This window comes from Geotrypetes seraphini, chromosome 8 (assembly GCF_902459505.1).
Source record: "Geotrypetes seraphini chromosome 8, aGeoSer1.1, whole genome shotgun sequence".
NCBI classification, from domain to species: Eukaryota; Metazoa; Chordata; class Amphibia; order Gymnophiona; family Dermophiidae; genus Geotrypetes; species Geotrypetes seraphini.
Window position 1 is genome coordinate 18823213 of NC_047091.1, and position 17426 is coordinate 18840638.

General features: G+C 45.6%; 2 protein-coding genes across 4 annotated transcripts in view; one reads left to right on the top strand and one right to left on the bottom strand.

Moving 5' to 3' along the window:
- Nucleotides 1-620: 620 nt before the first annotated feature.
- Nucleotides 621-17426, bottom strand: part of GMFG (glia maturation factor gamma) — a 56613-nt gene continuing 39807 nt past the window's right edge. Inside the window, exons 1-7 of one of the 3 annotated variants that reach the window (XM_033954952.1) lie at nucleotides 8901-9219; nucleotides 8430-8526; nucleotides 7675-7724; nucleotides 7005-7054; nucleotides 5942-6024; nucleotides 5530-5603; nucleotides 621-836 (exon numbers count right to left, since the gene is read on the bottom strand). In XM_033954952.1, coding sequence (XP_033810843.1) covers nucleotides 807-836; nucleotides 5530-5603; nucleotides 5942-6024; nucleotides 7005-7054; nucleotides 7675-7724; nucleotides 8430-8526; nucleotides 8901-8903 — 387 coding nt within the window. In that variant the 5' untranslated portion in view covers nucleotides 8904-9219 and the 3' untranslated portion in view covers nucleotides 621-806. Of the gene's footprint in view, nucleotides 837-5529; nucleotides 5604-5941; nucleotides 6025-7004; nucleotides 7055-7674; nucleotides 7725-8429; nucleotides 8527-8900; nucleotides 9220-17426 lie in introns of those variants that run through there. The other 2 variants (XM_033954951.1, XM_033954950.1) reach the window with 2 other exon arrangements.
- Nucleotides 17256-17426, top strand: part of SAMD4B (sterile alpha motif domain containing 4B) — a 65234-nt gene continuing 65063 nt past the window's right edge. Inside the window, exon 1 of the mRNA XM_033954944.1 lies at nucleotides 17256-17405. The gene's annotated coding sequence lies outside the window, so the exon portion shown is untranslated. The remainder of the gene's footprint in view (nucleotides 17406-17426) is intronic.

Sequence of the window (17426 nt, forward strand, 5' to 3'; positions counted from 1 at the left end):
GGCATCCAGGGTTCACATCCCTGGACACTGTCTTTGGAGGCTTAGGTTTATATTCACCTTTAGAATCCTGGGATAGGAAGTCGCAGATGGGGTCTGTGAGCTAAAACAATAACTAAACTACATTGTAAGTGACACAACAGAGGTAATCTCTCGTATGTATTTGAGCAGAACAATGTACTGCAATAAAAATGGGTGACAGGTCTAAAGCGCGCCGGGACAAAGGCGCGCCCAGACAACTGAGCGCAGCACGGGGGTGCGCGCAGCAGAAAATTACTGTTTTTAGGGCTCTGACGGGGGGGCGTGGGGGGGAACCCCCCCACTTTACTTAATAGAGATTGCGCCGCGTTGTGGGGGGTTTGGGGGGTTGTAACCCCCCACATTTTACTGAAAACTTCACTTTTTCCCTGTTTTTAGGGAAAAAGTTAAGTTTACAGTAAAATGTGGACGGTTACAACCCCCCAAACCCCCCATAACGCCGGCGCGATCTCTATTAAGTAAACTGGGGGGGCTCCCCAACAAAACCTCCCGTCGGATCCCCTAAAAACTGCAATTTTCTTTGGCGCGCGCCTTTGTCTTTCGCGGGGTTGTCTATGAACCATAAAAATGATAAGATGTAGAAGTAAGTGGTAACATTCAGTTAATCTGTATTATTTTTAATACCAGAATAAGGTACAGAATTGAGATCAATACACTGTTCTCTTCCCAGCTGAGTCTTCCTTCTGCCTCCTCCTTTCTAGCCTGGTCAGCGGAAAAAAGCCAATTTATCTTTAAGCCATTCTTCGGTCAGGTCTTCCGTATTCCTGATCTCAAACACCTTCCAGAGAACAAGCAAAAAGCTAAGTGACAGGAAAAAAGAACAGAATCTAACAGTTAAAAAAAAAAAAAAAAAGCATGCACTAATCCCTAAAGTATTTATTATTGCTGTCTGGATTTGAATCATGTGTGGTGGACGTAAACAGTTCTTTTCAGGGACAAGTCAGACGCAGTCCCTGTCCTAGGAGCTTACCAACTAGACAAGATAAGACAGGCAGAAGGCACACCAGCTTATCTTTTCTCCTAACAGATTCGACAGAGTAACTCCTTTCTTTGTCCGATTCCAGTGGCTCCCGATTGAAGCTCATATAAAATTTAAGATCTGTTTGATTGCTTTAAAACTATTATGTGGTACAGCCCCAGCTTATTTAGCAGGTTCTGTTTTAACATCTCATGATAACTTTCACCCTGGGCAAAGTCATTCAGTCCTCCAAAGCCCCAGATACGTTAGATAGATTGTGAGCCCACCAGGACAGAGAAGGAAAATGCTTGAGTACCTGATTGTAAAAACCGCTTAGATAAACCTCGATAGGCGGTATATAAATCACCTAATAAACTTGAAACGTCAACTTGAACCAGACAAGGTTAAATCTCATAAACATGCTAACTCAGAATTCCCTTCCCAGTGGCATAGTAAGAGGGCGGCGGTCCGCCCTGGGCACCATCTTGCTTGGGGCGCTGGCACCCTCATCCTCTCCACCCCCCCCCATTCCCACTCGTCCCCCTACTACACACACTCCCCTTTCCCTGTACCTTTTTTAACTTTGGCACGAGCAGCCAACAAATTGCTGCCCGTGTCGACCTGGGCGCTCTCTCTGATGTCACTTCCGGGACCTGCGTCTAGGCCAGTGGTCTCCAACTCAAACCCTTTGCAGGGCCACATTTTGGATATGTCGGTACTTGGAGGGCCTCAGAAAAAAATAGTTCATGTCTTATTAAAGAAATGACAATTTTGCATGAGGTAAAAACTCTTTATAGTTTATAAATCTTTCCTTTTGGCTAAGTCTTAATATTGTCATTTATAGCTAAAGAGACATATGATCAAGAAACTGTTTTATTTTACTTTTGTGACTATGATAAACATACCGAGGGCCTCAAAATAGGACCTGGCGGGCCGCGAAATTAAAGACCACTGGCCTAGAAAGTGACATCAGAGAAAGCGCCGATGCCGACACGGGCAGCAAGTTGGTGGCTGCTTGCGGCTAAGTTAAAAAGGTACGGGGATGGGGCACATGCGCGCACGGTTGAGAGGGGCAGGGAAGAGGGTGGTGGAGGAGCACCACTGCCCTGGGCGCTGCTCACCCTCGCTATGCCACTGTCCCTATTGAAATTTGATATTTAACAGATTGTATGTGTCATTTAGAAAAGCAGTTAAAACATTTTTTTAGAGAATATTGGATTGATGGTTAATTATCAGTTCATTTAGGGCCCCTTTAACAAAGCCATGGTAGCGATTCTCCAGCAGCAATTGCACCGAAGCCCATAGGAATTGAATGGGCTTCGTTGCATTTGCCATGGGGGAATCACTACTGTGTCTTTGTAAACAGGGCCCTTAATTCTTTATATATCAAGCTGTATCTCCTGGGGTATTCCCAGCTCTTTTTTTTAGGTGACCCACTTTAGGCTGAAGAGGTATATTTATCTAATTTATTTATTTATGTAAAAGAGTTATATCCCACCTAAACCTTTTTGCAGGCTATAAGAATTGGAAAGAAAGGTAAAATAAACAAAAAACAAACAAACAAGGGAATAGTAGGGTTCAGTGGAGGATTTTGAGTATAGTCTACCCCCGCATATTCGCGGCTCCAAATTTACAGACTCAGTAATTTGCGGTTTTTCCCTCACCAACCAACTTCTGCCTCCCCATCACCCCCTGCATAATTTACCTCATGGAGCAGCCAATAGCTGGAAAGTTCACATCTCCCCTCTGCCACCAACCAATCCTGACAGGGATCTCAGTGCTTGCAAAGAAGGAGAACCGCACGGCTGAATGACAACTGAGCCCCATGCGAGGTGAGAGGGCAGGACCGGAACCAGAGAGGAGGAGGAGAGGGCATGCCGAGAACATGTGGTTTAGATCACTGGCCACAGCTTTCCTCCTGTTAATTACTGTCTGCAGAGGATTGCCGGCATTGGACAGTTTCTAACAGGCAGCCTGCGGCCTCTGCTGCATTTTCCCTCTACCATGGTCCCGCCCTTCCTCTGACTTAATATCCTGTTTGCACTGGGATATACTGCAGAAGAGGGAAAGTGCAACAGAAGCCATCCACATCATCTGCCTCCCCCAGGGGATCTTGGGGGGGGGGGGGTCTTTCATGAGGTCCCTCTTCGGGTGAAACAGCATCAGTGAGGAAAAAATCCTCATCCCAGAAAACCTGCAGATGCTTAGATGGAAGCAGGGGGCTGGACGGGGGCAGATGCTGGAGGAAGAGACACCCTCCCCAAAGAACCGCAGAGACCCCCCCGAAGAACTGGAGAACCCAGGAAAGAAACAGGACCCCCCAGTCACCTGCAAGTAAGCCTTGTACATGGCTAAGACAAAATCAGGGGCAAAACCCCTTGATGGCAAAAAGGCCTGTACTGCAGGTGCAGAAGAAACATCTAAGACCTGTTCCTGTCTCTCTAAAACAGGAGGGAGATCACCTGAGGCCGCAGGCAAAATGGCAGAGCTTCCTGCCAAGACTGATAGTTTATAGTTTATTCAATTTTTGATTAAACGCTTTTTCGTTTCTTCAAAGCGTTGTACAGAATAAAAATAACTTTACAGAAAAAAGTTAATAAAACATTTAATACAAACTTTTTAATATCAACATGACTGACGTATTAGGTAATTATAGACAAGCATGCAATAGACACGATTGGTAAAGGGGGTAAGAAATACAATTGATAAAATAAAAATGAGAAACATTTAAGGTAAACACAAAAGGAATTAGGGAAAAGGGTATAAATTAAAAACAAATATTAATTATTTAATCTCTAAAATGTGCCTCTTTTTTTTTTTTTTTTTTTTCAGTTAAAAGCTTCATTAAAAAGGAAACATTTTAAGTTGCTTTTAAATTTTTTTAAGTTTTTTTCCATTTTTAAATATAGTGGAAGAGTGTTCCAGATTGTAGGGGCTGTAACTGAAAAAATTGAGGTACGGCGTGTGCCAATATTTTTTAGGGAAGGAATGTTGAGGTTAAATTGAGATATAGACCTTAAGGATCTTGGTGGGTCGTATGGAATCAGTAATCTGTCTATGAAGGCTGGGGCATTTGACTGCAGAGTTCCGAATGTTAAGAGGGCGATTTTATATGTTACTCTTTGTGAGACTGGCAACCAATGGGCATTTTGTAGAAGAGGGGTTACATGATCATACTTCTTTGCTCCTGAAATTATCTTAATAGCAGTATTTTGAATCAGCTGCAAATGTTTTAAGTCTTTATGATATATTCCTTTTAAAAGTGAGTTACAGTAATCTAATTTCGATATAACGAGTGATGAAAAACCCGCCCCCACCCTGTGGCTGTAGTGGCAAAGAGGCCTGCATGGGCCCAGCCGCTAAAGCAGAACTGCAGGCAGCATCAGCTGTGGTGGTAGGGGAATCCCCAGTACTATCGGCGGAAAGGGAAATCCGAGTTCCCTGACCACCAGCGGCTGGGGAAATCCTTAACTGGGCAGTAGAAGCCCAGGCTTCTCCACTGCCTACAGCTGACGAGAACTGTACGTGCGAAGGGGAACCCTGCTCGCCGGCACCTGAAGGCCATGAGGATTCCCCCTCACAACAGCCGGAGCACTCGTGCACACATCGACTACATCAGCCGCTCATCGGGCACACAATGAGCACCTATTCAGTCTCTTTAAAGTGCTCATATTAAACTGCTAATAAGGAAAAAAATGTAAGGGCCGCTTAGCAATAAAAACCAATAACGACAACATTAAAGGCTTCCTTTCAGGACTTTTTTTTTTAACAAAAAACTTTAAACTGAGAAAGGAGCAGACCCCACAGGCGCTCAAAGCTCTAGTCTTTGCCTGACTGTGGCAAGGCGTACAGCTGAGGCACCTCTAAACAAAAATTGGGGAGGTGGGGGAAATGGGGGGAGGGACTCGGCCGCCCAAGTGTGGAACCCCCAAAGTCGGACGTACCCCCGAAAGGGTCCCCCAAGCTCTATCCAGACAGCAAAAAAAAAAAAAAGGACAATAAAGGCCACTAATCAGATCCAACAAGCCCTAACTATCAAGAGGAAAGACTGCACAGGCTTACCACCTCCACCTGCTGGAGACTGAGAACAGACTGACTGTAGATGGGACTGCACAGCCCACTTGTACTACTGCCAAAGTCAATGTGTCCTCAGTCTCCACCTGCTGGCAGAGGAGCGTAAACCCTTCTGTCTGTGCCGGTCTGGAGGGACAATAAAGAAGCGGCCTTTTCTCAGGATAGGGGAGAGGAAAGAAAACAGACTCTCTTAAGTGTTTGGCAGAGGGATGAAGACAACCCACTGCCCATATGAGAAGAAATATAACATTCTTGAGAGGGGGGGGGGGGGCGGGGTGAAAGAGTATGAAATGGTAGGTGGTGGAAGAACGAGTCAGGAGACAGCTGCTTTTTCATATGAAACAGACAGACTATTGTCTTCAAATGCAATGTCTGAGGGTGACAGGGCCTGTTGGAGAGTCCTGGGGAACTCTTGGCCACAGAATAAGAAAGATTTGAGACAGGATAGCTCTTGAATGTACCTTTGTCATTTCAGCCGTCTGTACCAGTCTGTTCTTGCTCCCAGCATACATCATCTGCTGCTCTGGTTTGCAGCCTGTACAGAATAGAGAAATGGTGTTATTTCTTCAGAAGGATGAAGCAGCAGAGGATTTGTGGCGGGGATAAAGCCAGGTAGAAAACAGTGGTGGACACAGAGCCACTTGCACACTTTTGTAGAAAAGACACCAGTAGTCACCTCTGTAACACTGATATCTCCAGAGCACCCACCTGCCGTAGCTACTGGATAGCAGCTGACTGAACTGAGAGAGAACTGGAAGTAAGCTGAACTCTCCGAACAGCAGACTACAAAATTATCAGGTATCAGCAAACAGCAAGAATGGAAGGTAATGATGCACATGCCACACTTTCCAGAACACTGTCAATTTTACTCACCTAAGGGACTGGAGAAGATGAAACAGAGAGGATAGGAGATACGCCCATCACTATGTACATATCTATAACTGTAAGCCACAAATGTAAGACAGTCAAGGAAGCAACTGTATTGAGGAAGCTGATTGTGAAGTTAATGACATAAACCTAAAACCACTTCCTACTACTACTACTACTATGTATCATTTCTAAAGCACTGCTAGAAGAGACAGTCCCTGATCAGTAGAGCTTACAATCTAATGAAATAGATAACTAGGACAAGTAGGGGGGTCAGGGAGTTTCTCATGCGTGGGTGCTTTACAAGCGAGTGGGAGTTAGGAGTTAAAAGCAACATTGAAAAAGTGGGCTTTTATCCTGGATTTGAATACTGCCAGGGATGGATTGGACGTACTGACTCAGGCAGTCTGTGCCAGGCGTATGGTGCAGCAAGAGAGAAGGAACGTAGTCTGGAGATGGCAGTGGAGGAGAAGGGTTCAGATAAGAGAGATTTGCTCGATGTACAGAATTCCCGGGGAGGAGAGGAGAGATATTGAGGATCTGTACAGTGAAAGCCCTTGTAAGTCAATAAAAAGAGTTTGAACTGCATGCAGAAATGGATAGGGAGTCAATGAAGTGACTTAAGGAGAGGGGTAAAGTGAGCTTAGTGACTGGCGGAATATAAGGCATGCAGCAAATTTTTTGAAAGGATTGAAGGGGAGAGAGATGATTATGTGGAAGACCTGTAATAAGCAAGTTGCAATAGACTAGGTGACAGGTGATAAGGGTGTGGATAAGGGGTTCAGGTGGCAGGACAAGTAGCTCAGTCTTGGCCATGTTTAGATTTAAGTGGTGGTGGAACATCCAGGCAGCAATGTTGGACAGGTAGGCTGAGACTCGGGCCTAGATCCTACAGTGCTCCCTGTCAACACGTCCAGCTTCTCACACTATTGCAGCACCATTCCCAACCCCTTTGCTTGCTCTGAAAACCATGACACCCAATCCTCGCCTTCACTGCTAGCCATGCCTTGCCTTCTCCTGCCTTTCAGTATGTGCTTCCCCTCAATCTATTCCTTCACTGGAAGGATATCTTGGCTGTCGCTCTGGAAGCTCACTCTTCAGTTCATCAGGAGAAATATTCTGAAAAGTTCAAACATTCATTTAATCTTAAGTATCTCTGCATGTGGGTAAAAACAGTCAGAGAAGGAAAAGGATGAATGAGAAATGGGAAAAGTCAAACAAGAAATGGGTACAAGAGAAGAAGTGAAAGGAAGATACTGAGACAACAAGGATTTAAAGAGAGAAGCAGAGCATGGGGACAAAACAGAGAGATAAGTGAGGTGAAAGAAGGGGAGGAAAAACAGATCAGACAGCAAGACAAGACGAGGAGACTACAGAGAAAGTTTAAGCATGATGATAAGAAAAATAAAAAAGAGACACTGAGAAAAGAGAAAGAAATATAATGTGATGAGAAGAAAAGAGAAAGGCCTGGGGAGGAGATAAAAGAAAGGGAAATTGATGAAAGAGAAAGAAGCAAGATTTGGGGAAGAGAGAAATAAGGACATGGAAACTAATCATGAAAAATAAGAGGATAGGGAGCAAAATCTGGGGAGAACAGAGAAAGAGGTGATGCATGACAAGCAGAAGTGTAAGGCATATAGAACAGAAATATGTAACAGACAGACAAGTTTTAAAAAAAATGTCGGTTCTCTATTGCTCCACATTGAGAGAAGGTTATGTACAGCCCTCTCAAATCTCACCTCATATTCCTCTTCCAAAACTACCAGCTGCTTTTCTTTGTCAATTTTCACTGAGGAAAGGAGCACAGGTAAGATTACAGTCATGGGTAAGGATGGGGCAAGGGGCCCTAGAGCTGAGTGCAATCTATTGTTGCTCCTAGCATAATGCATCAAAAGTGTTTGCTGCTCTCCTTGCAGAAAGCTCCATAAAAGCATACACAGTATGGTCTGAGCATAAGAACAGAAAGTGAGAAAAAAAATAACTCACAGTCATTATATGTACATGCTGCAAAACTTTGGAGCACAAGCAAATCTGTTTTTTGCAGCACCTCCTGCTGAGAAAGGCTGGAACTGCAGGAGCTGTGTCTCTCCTCGCTGCCTGCCCCTGTCAGCACTTGAATCCTTCAGTGGTGAAAGTGTGTCCAGGGAGCCATAATTTGTGTTAAATTTAGCATCTATTCATTTTGAAAAATTAGCTCCATGCCTGATACATTCTCTGTAGCACCACCTGCTGGGAGAAGCTGAGACTGCAAGAGCTTTGATTCCCCCAACATCCAGCACTCCTCCTACACCATTTTACTACAGCACCTTCTGCTGGAAGTGAATATATCTCACCTGGGCACTTTTGGATGTCATATTGCTGAAGGTCAGGGACAGAAGAATGCCTAGAGCTCTGGAATCTCTAGAGAAGAGTCACTAACTCCAGATGTGGCAGAGCTGAGGGTCACAAATATTGCCTGCATTTTAATTTTCTTAATAAGAGTATCTGGACTCACTCAGAATGGCAGCATTATTCGTTTCTTTGCGAAACCGGAAGCATCTCAACTTCTCCTTCAGCTCTGGAGCCACATCACATACTACCAAAGAGTCTGACTACCAACAAAACAAAGACATCACAGACCATCAGTAAACCCTACTAATAACCCCATACAAAGGCTTCACGATGCCACTACTAAGACTCACAAATCCCTGTCACCCAATTACCTCTTAACTGTTTTTACCAAAGTATCCATCACTAGATTATTAACATTATAAAACTGCCCATTTCCCAGCCAGCTACTACTCAAGATGCCAGCTTGGGTTATTTGGCTGTGCCATAGGGTCTGCAAATGCATTCCACATGTATTCCAGGGCACAGCCGACATTGGGCTCTTTCTTTAAGCAGCACCACATTTTAACTAAGGTTGGCAAGGTATCAGTTAAACATGAATCCTCCCCCCATCCCATTCAATGGAGGTGCTACTTACCATTCTTAAGGTTATAGATGATTCTGGTCTCCCCTTTGCAATCTCTGCTCTCACTCTTCCGGATGGTAGGATAGGAAATGAAGTTTTTTGTTCCTCTCTAGAGATAAACGGTGTTGCAGCGCTTTGCTGAGGGAGGGCGAAAGGGGCAGGGCAGAGCTTGAAAACTTGGAGAGGTTTCTATAAAAAGCTTTATATATGGGTAAGGGGAGAATTCTTTCAAACCAGGTTATGTACCATAGAGTCTAATTTAAAGCACGTTAAGAAAAGAAAAAAAAGCAACCTGTAAAAATATCAGATAGGTCTGTTAGCAGATGGTTTGGAAGGGTTGGAGGCTTGCTTGGTTGGTCAGGATCGTGTCACCACATCCTGTTTTGAAAATGCTCATAACCAACAGCAGCCATCTGACATGTAATTACCCTTCCCAGTTGCACTGACTCCTGGCACCTCTCTGAGCCAGCCACAATGGCAAATATTTTTAGCCCCCTTTACCTAGTTTAAGGAACAAGGTGGATTATAAAAATGATATAAAGCAACCTCTGCAACAGCTGATAAGCTGTATTGTAGAAAAGCATTAGCGTCATAGCTATATTATTTGAATGTTCTAATGTGTGCTTATTAGGTGTTTCATTAATATTATGCTGACATTGTATTATTGAATTTCAGTGCTGTTATAAGTATGGGGTCCTTTTACTAAGGCGCGCTAAAAGTTACCACATGCTAAGTGCTAACGCACTCATAGAATATAATGGGTTCGTTAGCCTTTAGCGTGCCTTAGTAAAAAGACCCCTATATTTTTGAAACTGTTTCAAGGTAGTCCTATTATTAAGTTTCTAACTCACAACGTATAAGTTTCGCCTAGGCCAGGGGTGTCCAATGTCGGTCCTCGAGGGCCGCAGTCCAGTCGGATTTTCAGGATTTCCCCAATGAATATACATGAGGTCTATTTGCATGCACTGCTTTCATTGTATGCTAATAGATCTCATGCATATTCATTGGGGAAATCCTAAAAACCCGACTGGATTGCGGCCCTCGAGGACCGACATTGGACACCCCTGGCCTAGGCAGTCTCTTCAAACATTTGATTATCCCTGCAGGACAACTAAGTCTAGATCGGCCCACATTCCACCCTAACCACTCCTCCAACACCCCTTTCAGCTCTGGGTGCACAGCAGGATTCAGAGGCCTAAATGTCCCTGGATACGCCCAAAAAGCCGTTTCCATTATTGGCACTTGGACAACCTGTCTTTTAGATAGTCCAAGTGCCAACTTGGGCGGATTTTTAGACGTATTTAAGTTTCGATTATGAGCCCCATAATATATAGACAAAATGGGTTACAATTTGCCATACTTATAGTAGTGTGCTAATCCTAATTTGACATACATTAAGAATCTCATTCAACATACATTTAGTATACATTTCTTTTTAATCATGCGGGCATTACGCAGGAGGATTAGGTGAGGAGGTAAGTTTTTATTGCTTTCCTGAAGTTCAGGAGCCCTTCGAGAGATCTGATCTGTTGGGGCAGTTGATAAGAGTAGCTTGATATGAAATGGGAGTCGGATAGTCATCTGGCATTTTGGAGTTGGAAGGCACCAGAGGATATTTTTAGACATGTTTCCTCCTGGGAGCGAAGCGGCCTGTTCGGGATGTAAGGGGGAAGCTTAGCTGAGATACAATCGGGCGCCATGTTATGTAAGGACTTGTACGCTAGAATCAAGCCCTTAAAGATACAGCGTTTGGCTAAGGGTAGCCAGTGGGCTGATGATGGAGCCAGGGAGTTGGGGTCATGGGCGTGAAGGTTCTTTAGTAGCCTGATTGGTGTGTTTTGCACACATTGTATATTCTTTGCTGTCAGTCCGGTGAATAGTGTGCATTGTAGTAGTCCATAAGGGAGAGTACAAAGGCACAAAGAAGCTGGGTAATGTCAGGTTCAGAGTAGTCCCTAATTTTTCAGAATTGTCAGAGATAGTAGAATGAAGAAAAGACCACTTGTGAGCAGTGGTGTAGCAAGGATGAGCAGTGCCTGGGGCAGTGGGGCCCCTCCCCCTGCCGCGCGCACCCCCTTCTTCATACCTTTTTAACTTCAGCACGAGCAGCCACCAACTTACCACCTGCGTCTGCTTCGGCGCTCTCTCTGTCACTTCCTAGGTGTGGATCCAGGAAGTGACATCACAGAGAGTGCTGAAGCCAATGTGAGCAGCATGTTGGTGGCTGCTCACTCCGATGTTACAAAGGTACAGGGAAGGGAAAGGGCGCGCACGCCAGAGGGGAAGGAGTGGGAAGGGGGGGCGGAGAGGAAGAGGGATGCCAGCACCCTGAGCAAGATGGCACCTGGGACAGACTGCCCCCCTCACCCCTACCCACCCCCTTTACTATACCACTGCTTCTGAGATGTGGTTGGAAAGTGATAGGCTACAGTTGAGGAGTATCCCTAAGCTGTATTCTTGGAGGGGCATAATCAAAAAAAATGTCTAAGTCCCCTTTTGGCCTAAGGCCTTAAACGTTGAAAGTAGAAGCAGGGAAAATGTCCATTATAAAAAAAAACCGCCCAAAAGGAGGTTTTTTTTTATAATGGCCTGTCTCTACGTTCAGCTGTTTAAACGCACAAACCACCACTACGTCTAAACTTATACCATATAATCAACCTAAAAAAAGCTTAAGCCCCAAACGTCCAAAACAAGGGCTTTTAGGCGAAGGAGCCAGTCCTTTGCCTAAAAGCTGGATTCTGTAACCAGTGTGTGTCAAAAACAACACCGGTTACAGAATCCACCCCCCTCGACAACATCTGGGCAAGAGGTAGCCCAAACCCTCTTGCCCCGCCAGCCGCGACCTTCCCTGACAACATCGGGGCAAGAGGGAGCCCGAGCCCTCTTGCCCCGTGATCTTCCCCCCTCCCCCCCCACACGATCCGGCCAGGAGGGAGCCCAAGTCCTCCTGGCCCAGCGATCTTCCTCCCCCCAACACAATCCTGGCCTGCAACACCCATTAACCCCCACCCCCCCACTAAAATACAAGCAGGAGGGATCCCAGGCCCTCCTGCCCTCGATGACCCCCCCCACGACTGTCCCCCCGAACGGCCATCCCCGCCGATCAACGACCCCCTCTGCCGACCCCACGACACCCCCCCCTTCCCCGTACCTTAAAAAAAGTTGGTCGGATGGACGAGTGCCAAGCCCGTCCGTCGGACAGGCCAGCCATCATGGGAATGGTTGGCCTTAGGGCTGATTGGCCCAGGTGGCTTAAACCCCACCCAAAGGTGGGGCTTGAGGCGCCTGGGCCAACCGGAATCAGCCCAGTTGTCTTAGGCCCCTCCTGTGCCTAAGGCCCCACCCATAGGAGGGGCCTAAGACAACTAGGCAACTAGGCCGATTCCGGTTGGCCCAAGCGCCTCAAGTCCCACCTGTAGGCGGGGTTTGAGCCGCCTGGGCCAATCAGGCCCTAAGGCCAGCCATTCCACTGATGGCTGGCCTGTAGGACGGACGGGCTTGCACCCATCCGTCCGACCAACTTATTTAAGGTACGGGGAAGGGAGGTGTCAGCAGGGATGGCCGATCAGGGGTTCAGGGGGGTGTTTGTGGGGGGGTTTCATCAAGGGCAGGAGGGCCTGGGATCCCCCCTGCCTGTATTTTAGTGGGGGGTGGGGGTTAGAGGGTGTCGTGGGCCAGGAGGGCTTGGGCTCCCTCCTGGCCGGATCATGTGGGGAAGAGAGGGGGGAAATCATGGGGCAAGAGGGCTTGGGCTCCCTCTTGCCCCGATGTTGTCGGGGAGGGTCGCAGCTGGCAGGGCAAGAGGGCTTGGGTTCCCTCTTGCCTGATTGTTGTAAGGGGGAGGGCTCATCACTGCAGGAGAGATGGCTCATCTCTCCTGCCGCGATGATGATCGCCTACACCCCTCCGAACCGCATCACTTTGGTGTGAGCATCGCTGGCAGGGGTGCTGCGGTTCGGAGGAGTGTAGGCGATCATCATCGCGGCAGAGGAGATGAGCCATCTCTCCTGCAGCGATAGGCAGGTTGCTGGGGCCGCTGAGCAGCAGCGATCAGCTGAGCGGCCCCTTTTTCGGCACTTATACCTGTTTTGACGTGTTGTACGCCTAGGTGTAGGTCGGCCAACCGCCCGCCCTTTCCCTCCTCTAAAAACGCCTCTTTTCTCTCTGTGCTTTTAGAGGCAGGGGAAAGGCCTAAGCTGGTTTTAGATACGTCTAAAACCAGCTTTGATTATGGATACTTGGACGATCAGGCTTTTTGATCATCCAAGTAGCCATTTAGGCCACTTTTTAGACTTTTTTTTATTATTATTATTATTATTATGAGCCCCTTGGTCTTCTGCAGTTGTGGTAGCTGATTCCTAGAAAAGATAGGGATGGGTGTAGGTGCAGTGCTCTTTGCAAATCCAAAGGAGATCTGTTTTGGAAGCATTTAGCTGCAGTTTGTTAATGGACATTCAGTTTTTAATTACTGAGAGGCAGTTGAGGAGTTTTGTGATCTGGGAGACGAAGTTTATTTATAATTTGGTATACCGACCATCGACAAGTATCTGGCCAGTTTACAATACTAAAATTTATAAAATATAAAAGTAAAAATAATATAGGGCAGATCGTAGCCTGGACAAGGACAAAGATTAGAGAAGTTGTATACGAGAGGGACTAGGGTAGAGGGAGATTTTTAAATTACATCGAAATTACATGGCAAAATATTGTGGTGAATAGTCATCAATTCTCTTCTTCTTTTCTTTTTCATTTTTAGCACACTAAGGTGGGGAGGGAGTAGGGAATAATTTTACATAATATGTTATAATATGCTATATAATATATGTACATTTCTATTGAAAATGTGATGAAGGGTGGATGGTTGGGGGGGGTTATTGCATCACTAGGTTTTTATGTGCTAGATATTAATGTGCTATTGTGGTATAATTTGTATAATATATTCTTTTGTGCACTTGCTGATCAATTTGAAAACGAATAAAGAATTATTCAAAAATAAATAAATAAATAAAAAGGGAGGGAAGAGGGCAAGGAAAATAAATACAAGAGGGCAGGGAGGTCGCTTCTTAAAAGCGATTCTCATTATTTCTTGGAAAGGAATGGAGGAATCTTAACTGGAATTTTGGTATGCGTCTTGAAACAGAAAAGTTTTAAGTTTAGTTTTAAATTTGGTAAGAGAGTTTTCATGGTGGAAGTGTGGTGGCATCGCGTTCCAAAGGGCAGGGGACAGTGGAAGATATAGTTGGATGTTTTCCACGAAGAAGTAGATCTGGATTTGATATTTATGTGTTATGTCTAGGATAGGTCTAATGTAGAAATTAAATGGTAGAGGGGATAGTAGAGCCCCTTGAGGAACACCGTATTTGATTGGTTTTGGTTGATAGGGCCATGCTGAGAAGTATGCTTTGGGATTGATTACTCAGGAAGAAAGTGAACCAGCGTAAAGCAAAGTACCGGATGCCAATTTTGGAGTCATTCAATTAGGAGAGGGTGATCGATGGTTTCGAGGGCTGTGCTGAGATCCAGCAGCATCAGGAGGACATCATTTCCGTTATCAATGGGCTTCCATCAATCATCATTCTGGATAGAGCTCCACCGCATACCTCTCAATTCCCTAGTGGTCCAGCGGTGAACCGGAGCAGGAATGATCTTCTTGCGCTCCTGTCCCATGTAGATCGCTCCTGCCTTGGTTCACTGCTAGACCACTAGGGAATTGAAAGGTACACAGGGGAGGCGTGAGGGCGGTAAAAGTTGTCACAGTCGACCACAACAGGAGGCAGGAGGGATCTCTCCTTTCCCACCACTGTACTATCAGGTCTTACAGGCCATTTGGAGGCCTGCAAGACATCGGGACGGAGGGGGGGGACAGGGTGCAGAGCCTGACAGGGCAGGGAAGGAGGGGGCTTTTTGTAGACTCGGGCAAGTCAGGGGAAGGAGTGAGGAGAGGCTGAGTACAAAGCTTGGCAGAGCAGAGGAGGGCACTTGAATATTAACCACCTGGTTTATATTTGAGTCAACCTTTTTTTCTCCTCTTTGTGGGGAAAAAGGTTACCTTGGTTTTATTTGGGTCAGTTTATATTCGAGTATACGGTACACAGAAAAGTGGACTCAAATTTCTATCTGCTGGTTAGGGCATTTGGCTTTGCTTCTCTTGGGCTTGCCACTCATTAAGGGCCCCTTTTACAAAACCATGGTAGCGATTCTCCTCTGGCAAACACACCGAAGCCCTTAGGAATTGAATGGGCTTTGATGCGTTTGTTGCAGGAAAGTCACTGCTGCAGCTTTGTAAAAGGGGCCTTAAAGCAGTGATCAGAATTTTGTGACCCTTAAGAGGTACAGAATAATGATGAACCTAAGGAGAGCCCACCTAGATCGTGACCCTAAATGTGGGTTTTATATCCCCATCTGAGTAGGGTTACCAGACATTCAGATTTACCTGGACATGTCCTCTTTTTAGAGGACTGTCCAGGCATCTGGATAGCTTTTCAAAACCCGGGACTTTGTCCAGGTTTTGAAAAGCTGTGAGCCTGGAGTAGTGCTGCCTAATTCATGGAAAAAATTTTTGATTCGATTTGACCTATTGAATTGATTTTTAGATTTGATTCGATTCACTTTTCCCACCTAATAAAAGTGTTTTTTTCAAACGTCCTGGCTGGTTTATTTTGTAGCCTCTTCACCCACCCCAGCCCCATGCCGGTGCTATTAGTGTAACCAAAATAAAAAACACTTTTCCTCCCTCTGTTAGGTCCGACCTAGCTCACGCTCACTGTCTAATACCAGCTCTAGCAGGATACACATTTCAAGCCTGATATGTTGTTATCACAAAATAGAAAATAAAATTATTTTTCCACCTTTTGTTGTCTGGTCATTTTATTATTCAAATCATGTTGGTCCCAGGCTCTAGTTTCTGTTTGTCTTCTGTTAACTCGCTTGCCAGGGTCTCCTGCCCATTTGGCATTTTCTTTTTTCTCTGTGCTGCCATCTCTGTACATTCCCTTTCAGTGCCATATCCAACTGTTCTTTCCTACTGTCTACCATCTCTCTCTCTCCCTGCCTTGTGCTATGGGTCAAACCTCTTTATTTCCTCCATGCAGCATCTATTCCTTCCTCCCCTCCAATCAAGTGCGCCATTTCTTTCTCCCCAGGAACCATCTCTCCCTGCCTTCTACCCTACGTCCAACATTTTTCCCTCTTCTGCATGCAGCTCTGCAAACAGACCTCTTGCAGCCTGCCCACCAAGGCTTCCCTCTGCCGCGTCATCAGTGACACAGCAGAGCAGGCCAGGACAGGATAAACCTGTTTACTATGCTGTGTCTGCCAACCCGGTCACTACTGCTATTTAAGAGACTCGGAGGTATGTCTGGAGTCAGGACTCACTGAATCTGTGAGTCTGATTTTTTTTTTTTTTTTTAAAGTGAATTGATTTAAATTGGACAGCACTAGTCTGGAGGGCATCTGCACATTCGTAGTTGCCCTCCAGACATGACCCAAACAAATGAGGTTTGTATGGGGCCGGGATTGGGGAATGGAACGAGGCAGAGCTGTGAATGGGGCGGGGCTGTGGGCAGAACAGGGCATGTCCATGTGTCCTCTTTTTGCCCAGCAAAAATCTGATAATTCTGCAACTGTGGTCCTAACCCAGTTTGGGAAGCTCTGTTCTGATGAGAAAATGGTGTTTTAACAGTACAGGAGTGAGACAGCCTTCAGATTGAGTGTAATACACTCCTAGGTAAGCTTGTTTTCTCTGGAGTAGACATCCAATAGTCTCTAATACATTATGGAGGGAATTCATCAAAGGGTGGTACCGCTTTAGCGTACACTGAACGCTAAAGACGACCATAGGAATATAATGGGTGTCTTTAGCATTTGGCGCAAGCTAACATGCTTAGTGCATTTTGATGAATTCCTCCATGTGTAAAAAACCAGGTTTTTAAAGCTTACCCAAGACCTTTATAATGATCTAATTTGTAAATTTATCTCAGGTATAGTCATTGTGGATATTCTTAAAACCAAATGACTAAAGTCTATAGAAAATCCAACCCCCATCCCTGCTCTGCTTCAGGAGGGTTCAATTGTGAGGGCAAAAAAAATCACGAGAATGCACCTCTATTATACCGAGGCAAGAAGCTCAAACACAGGCAGTATACACCTCTAGTTAATACATTTTATTGAAAGGAATAGCCACCCAAAAGCAGTGTTAAGACTAATTTTTTTTTTTTTTTAAGTATTTAGAACGGGCAAAGAAAAGCATTACTGATGAGAAAAAATGTCCATGACATTTCAAAAAGAAAAAAGGCCAGCACCAGACGTGGCCTGCAAGGCATTAGCCGCCATGTCTCCTGTTGCCATAGACACCGACTCTCAACCCGCCTCCAATCCGGGGATTCGTCAACTGGCGGGAAGACTACAAACCACGCCCCCTATGGAGAATCCTGCCAATCAACAGCTCATCTGTCAATCTCGGCGGTGGATACGTCAGCTTCTGAGCGAGACTCATGTCTCAGGTTAGGCCCGAGGAAGGTTTGTAAAAGCTTCTCAAAC